At 46.4% G+C, this 6,282-nt stretch overlaps 1 protein-coding gene across 1 annotated transcript; it reads right to left on the bottom strand.

Moving 5' to 3' along the window:
• Positions 1-1,234: 1,234 nt before the first annotated feature.
• LOC119363505 (rab3 GTPase-activating protein catalytic subunit-like) lies at positions 1,235-5,835 on the bottom strand. Its single transcript, XM_037628877.1, has 13 exons — positions 5,638-5,835; positions 5,393-5,517; positions 4,314-4,435; positions 3,956-4,143; positions 3,691-3,869; positions 3,123-3,464; positions 2,974-3,038; positions 2,588-2,636; positions 2,362-2,506; positions 2,178-2,265; positions 2,026-2,095; positions 1,791-1,931; positions 1,235-1,713 (listed from the first exon to the last, which is right to left on the bottom strand). The coding sequence occupies exons 1-13, from the start codon at positions 5,762-5,764 to the stop codon at positions 1,363-1,365; spliced, it is 1,992 nt and encodes a 663-aa protein (XP_037484774.1). The 5' UTR covers positions 5,765-5,835; the 3' UTR covers positions 1,235-1,362.
• Positions 5,836-6,282: the final 447 nt, after the last annotated feature.

Consider the following 6,282-nt stretch of genomic DNA (forward strand, 5'->3'; position numbering starts at 1 on the left):
GGCACCTCCGCCCGCCCCACCTCCAGCTCCAAAGCCACCACCGTGCCCCCCACCAAGGCCACCTCCACCACCCAAGCCACCCCCTTCGCCACCACCAAAAGCACCACCTCCACCTAAGCCACCGCCATGGCAGCGATCGTGGCGGCAGCCACGAGGCCCATGACCACGACCGAACGGACCACGGCCAAATCCGGCAAGAGCCACGGAGCTCAGCTGCGTTGCAATGCCGAGAAGGAGGAGTAGCAAGACAGTGCGCCTGATAGTGGCGGCCATGGCCGGCTAGCTACAGACACCGCTACTCGATCCTTGCTAGCTGTTGCTGGGATGGTTCTTGCAGCCCCTATCTGCGTTGGTATTTATAGGACCAGTCGTCGTGGTTTCTTGTGGCCGGCCGGCCTGTAAGTAGTTGGTTGGCGGGTGGCGCGAACGGTGCACTAACTGAAGAGCTGCCGCGTTGGCCAGTACAGTTGAGGAGATGAGAGTAGACTCTGGAGATGGGAGTCAAACTAGCTGTCGGAGGATAAGATTGAAAAACCATTGCATGCAGCCGTGCATGGCAGTGGGTCGCGGCACTCGAACGGCCTGCGGACGAAATGGATGGCACCAAGTGCAGTGGCAGCCTGGTAGGTACTGTACTGTTCACCCTCGCAGTTCACTCATCACCGCCGAGGCGCCGACGGCACTGTATCTCCATCACTCCATGAACTTCGCTTCAGTCGTGATCTGCTTACGGTTGTGTCCAGGTTTCGGCATCAGGATTAATTAAAATTATAAGGAGAAAACTGAACCGAGCCTTGACGCTCATACGTACTGCAATGTGAGCCTCTATTTGTCAGTTAACTGAAAAGAACGAGTGCATCAATTCATCATCTTCCTCACTTCTTCCTCCTCACCAAATGCCCCCATCCTACCCCGCCCTAACCGTCGGCCTCCACCACCTGTGGCCGGCAGGCGCTACCGCCTCGCCGCCCCGCCCTCCCGTCACCGCCGTTGCTGGCTGCCGCCTCAACCATCCCTCTCTGCCCCACCCCGCCTCGCCGCCCCGCCCTCCCGTCACTGTCGTTGCTGGCTGCCGCCTCAACCATCCCTCTCTGCCCCACCCCACCAAAAGGAAGACTTCGGGCGATCCCCTACACCCCCCACCCTAAGATAGATGGTGGGGCTCTCTCCTCCACCAAGGTTTCGGTGCCAGAAGGAAGGAAGAGGACTGGCGCTAGAGAAATTTTCAGGTACATGAGAAATAGCAAAACCGTTTATTTTTTTTCAGGTTTATTGCAAAGTGTTCAATATATTGGATGAGTATTTACAGCTTGGGGCACCTTCTTTACAAGTTGTACAAAAGGAAACATCCTTGAGTCTCAGCTACAAAATCGTCCATTCGCTCTCGTCAAATGGACCCAACGCTGATGGTGGGGGCGCCGATGGCAACTCTGAAGCTTTTGTGTTCTTTTTCGAAAATAGGGCGGCCTTCCTCTCGCGAAGGTTCGAGAAAAAATTTGTATTCTTTTCTTCCGGTGATTTTTTCTCATCATTTGGCGATGTTTTCTTCTCATCCTTGGCTACACGCTTCCACAGAGACTGGCGATCTTTGCCGGTGAAATTCAGCTTGAGCTTGAAGCGGTTCTTATTCTCGGCAGACTTCTCGTCAGGTTGCTCCGTGATCTGAAGAGCGTCTTCAGGATGGGTTACTATGGCCTCCATCGTCTCGTAAACCTGGCAAAGTATGTTAACTGTTAATACCACTGTGTGCAGTAACATAATTTTCAGATGAATAAACAATAGCAGAGTACCTTGCAGATCTCATCCAGCTTTTCTTTTGACATGTCATCTTGGTAAATGCCAATGATGTAGTCTTTACAATCGTAGAATAATTTTGACAGATTACTGTCTGCTGATAGCACTGATTCAGCTGCTACGAAGCATACAGAAAGCTGATATACAAGCAGCAAGTAGTAAGGCCTTGAAATAATGAGATGGAACTACAAGAAAACATCATGGAGACAAAAATGCAAACATTCAACTCACAATGACTGAGAGTAGCTGCTGAAACAGTTTTGCTGGTTCAATAACTTCCAAGGCACCAAATATGCTCTCCCTGCAAGATTACATCACTCAACAATAATTTACAAGCAACTTACGATCCAGCGCAGAAAATCGTCACAATATTTTGTACTTACACAGCTAAATCTTCATCATATAGCGGAGTTTGTTCAACAGCAGGTATAGGTTTTGCTGCTTCCCACAATTCCTTCCACAAATTTCCTTCTAGTTAAGCACAATACATCAAAATGTAGAATACAATTAGGTTAGAGTTGGCAAGCAAGTGAACATCCATAGCAAAGGGAGGGATAAAAATGTTACCTTTTGTTTGCATTCTGTCACTTAGCCGGCCACGTCTAGATGAGCCCTCCCCTACTGTTGCATTGCTTGCTGCACAATCTTCAGACCAGTCAGGTGGAGAGTGCCACCTAATGAAATCTTCAAGGACACATCCCGGGTTTGCAGCCTATTATCCAAAAGAAAATTATTGCTTAGGAACCTCAATCAGACAGACTCACAGCCAGTGCCTGAGCAACTTTAAACTTGCCTTGAACGCCTGCATATCTGATAAAAGCTGAGAACAGCCAGCACCAACACTGAAAACATGTATACAAGGCAATGTCACAATCATTGCTCTATTGCTCAAAAGTTAAGGAGAAACCTTCGCAACATAAATGGTAACTATGGACAGAATTATATTGAACTTTTAAGTGAGGAACAAATTGGTATCGGTAGAAGGAAATAATAAATACTCCCTCCGTCCCATAATATAAGAACCTTCTTTATACTACACTAGTGTCAAAAACGCTCTTATATTATGGGACGGAGGGAGTAACAATTAAGAATTCTATGCAAAACTTTATGTCAAATCATTCCCTCAGATTTAACTTGTGGCATGCGCGGTATGGTAGTACAAATGAAAGATTGACATGCCTTCCTGTCCGTAAGACAAGTTCCTCTGTTTCTTTTATGAGCTCTGCTGTCATAATAGGGCCTTCCTGAACATATATATTGTGCAAGCATTCAGAATACTGAAAGGAAGCACCATAGAAGATGAAGTAACAAACAATCCAACAGCTTACCTGCAGAATAGGAGAATATACAGGCTCACCAGTTTCTAACAGTGTTAAGTTCCCGGATGCACAGTCAACACCAAGCCGAAGAACATGATCACCACTGCTATTGCTTGCGTAAATCCCACTATCACGAGAATCTCTATTTGAATACCTGGGATTTGAGTTATCAATACATTCCTGTTTTAGCAAGGAATCAAGTGTCTCCTTTGCTGCTTTTCTTCGTTTTTTCCTGGCAATGCAGCAATTTATAACTTGTATCTCCTGATATAGTAAACAGCAATTCAAGTCCGGGGCAGCATTTAATGACATTCGAGGCACTGGTTGCTCATCAGACCATAGTTTCTTCAACTGCACGTATACCAAAAGAATTAAATGTGGTGCTGACATTTAGTTTTATTGTAAGTTTATAAATTTATTAAGGATTTTGCTTGTCTTGTTCCCTCGCAAACCAAATTCCTTGTGTGAAATGTAATTACTAATGATCTTATGCCGCTTAGCAATTTGTATGATCAATAGCTGAATTTCAAGGCAGCATGTCCAAACAATAGGGGCACATGTCACAAAACACACCTACCTCAACAATTACAGATTGCCAAAAAAATGCCATCTTGTGCACAGAACTAATGCTGCCAATAATCTCTCCCAAGTGATGAACAAAGCTTCCAGGTGGTGCACCATGGATATCCCTGGACAAAGATGCTGAATGAAGTAATTCTGGGGCACACTGACTTTCGTCGTGGGGGCACTCTTCCGCTGAAAAGATAATTATGTAATATACTGCAACACTTGAATTGCAAAGTAAGAAAAAAAAAACAGCTCAGCACATCGTGGTAACATACCAAATTTGAACAACGAGTACATCAAGGATTTTGTTTCGTCGTCACCAAAAAATTCAGAACTAGATCTTTCCTCCTTTTCACGGCGAACAAGTGACTTAACAACAGACAAGCTCAAGCCACCCTTCTCTTTCAGATATTGGTCACCATTGAACTTCATATCATTCATTGAACTGAATCTTTTTCCATCTCTAGAGAACACAAAAAAAAATGGTTTACAGTTCGTAAAATAAAAGAAACAAATCAAGTAAGAAGAAATCACTTCAGAAATGTAAAATGCAATATGATGCATGATTTCTTGCAGCACTAAGTGCACTTTTCCATTCAAATAATATGGTGAGTAGGCGGAAAACAAACTTACTCAATGGCTGCAATCAACTGTTTAACTATTGAAGCTGGAGGAAAGGACAGGTTAGATGAAGAAGTTGACCCGGCTTCTATCTTCAAGCCCTCCTCGTCTGCTGAGGGGATTACTTCAGGGACCTGGAAGCAATAAATGTTTTGCACCTTATGTGACAATTGCAGGGCAAAACCATTTCAGCATCTAATTTGCATTTATAGTTTATAATGAGAAAGATCACAAAATGGATAGGTAAGCATTCAACAAAGAGGCCTTTTAGATGGATTAAACATCGGGTGTCAATTATAGAAGCATAAACATCAGTCGCATGCCGCCCACGTTCTTTATTCCAATCCAATGGAATATAAACCTCCACACCCACCATTACCAGTTATGGAAATAGATATGGAAGGACTTCCAGTTCCACTCAAGTGAGCAAAACAAGCCAAGCATAACTCCATTTTTCTGAATGCATGGCAGGAGCTCAGCCCATTCTTTTAGAAGAAGCAACCGCGGAAAAAGCCAGAGAACAAGTATATACAGAGTTGACCACCAACTGCAGGTACTTCCAAATACGGCGAATGGCAAGGCCAGCCATCACAAAACTTCAAAAGAAAAGGATCACAAAAGGTCGAGAAGCCTAAACACAAGATTAACCAAATAGTCACACCATGGAGCATTCACAAAGCTTCAAAGTAAGGTTATCAAGTACTCCCTCCGATTCATATTAATTGACGCACACTTGGTACAATTAGGGGGGAGTAGCTGCTACTAGCTGAAACGTCTGATCTCTTTTCACCCATTGGGCCCAACTCAAAACCTCACAAGTCTGCTACGCGCTGCCACAGGAACAGGGTCACGCAAACATAGAACAATTTCACAGTCGGTGATAACAAGTTCCAAGTTTACACACATATTCAGAAAGCAACAACCAAACCGGACGAGTTGAACACCCCACCGGACACCACGTATCACCGATTCACCACCACAGCACGCCCCTCTCACAGCCTCACCTCAGCAGGGCTGCTCAAGCATCGGATTGATAGATTCTACACACACGAAGCGGCAGTCGATTCGACGGCAATGACAGGAGCACGTACCTCATCAGGCGGAGGCTTCACGTCCGGCGCCTGACCCGAGGCGGAGGCGGCCGCTTCGGCGTCGACCTGCCGATCCATCGAGGTCCTGGGCGACGGCGTCCTGTGCCCGCTGGATCCGTCCGCATCTGCACGGGCCACGAGCGAATTCGAACCGAAGCTCATCAGATTCGGACCCCCGAACCAAGCAGAAGTGGAGCGGGGGAGGACTGGAAAGGAGTCAGGACACATGAGTGCGCCGTTTGTACCTCGGAGGTCGGCCTTAATGTCGGTGAGCACGCGCTCGGCGCGGGCGGCGGCGGAGTGGATCGCCGTGCGCGCCCGCGACACGAGCGACGTCGACGACGCGGGGGGAGGAGGAGTCAGCTGGTGCATGGTGGGCCTACTTGGCAGTGGCGTGGGGGAAAGGGGGAAGAAGCGGAGAAAGAGGAGCTCGAGGAGGTATGGGAGGGAATTTGGGAGACTGAGCGCAGGCAGCAGCACAAGCCAAGGAATTTGTTTTTACGATTTTTGTATTTTAAAAAGGAAAAACAGGATTTGGCAAGGGCGAGGCCTTTACTGTTTTTAATAACTAGTAGAAAAAAAAGTGTATGTGATGCAACGGGAGAAAAAAATATCACATACCATTAACCCAACAATCATGACTAAGACCCTGATAGGTCCATGTGCATCCCATCTATGTTACCGCTTATCCTCTTTCCCACCCTCGCCGACTGTGGCCTCAGTGCTCACACAAACACAACACGTGTGGTCAATCCTAAGGCGTCTCTCTTCACATAAGATGAGAAATCTGCTCTTTTTTTCCTGCAAGGTTTTGCCGAGGCATGTATATGTGGTTATAGATGATTTGTTTCGTTTTCAACGTGGTTTTGCTGAGATGTTGTTGTTTCAAT

The sequence above is a fragment of the Triticum dicoccoides genome, chromosome 2B, assembly GCF_002162155.2.
Source record: "Triticum dicoccoides isolate Atlit2015 ecotype Zavitan chromosome 2B, WEW_v2.0, whole genome shotgun sequence".
NCBI lineage: Eukaryota > Viridiplantae > Streptophyta > Magnoliopsida > Poales > Poaceae > Triticum > Triticum dicoccoides.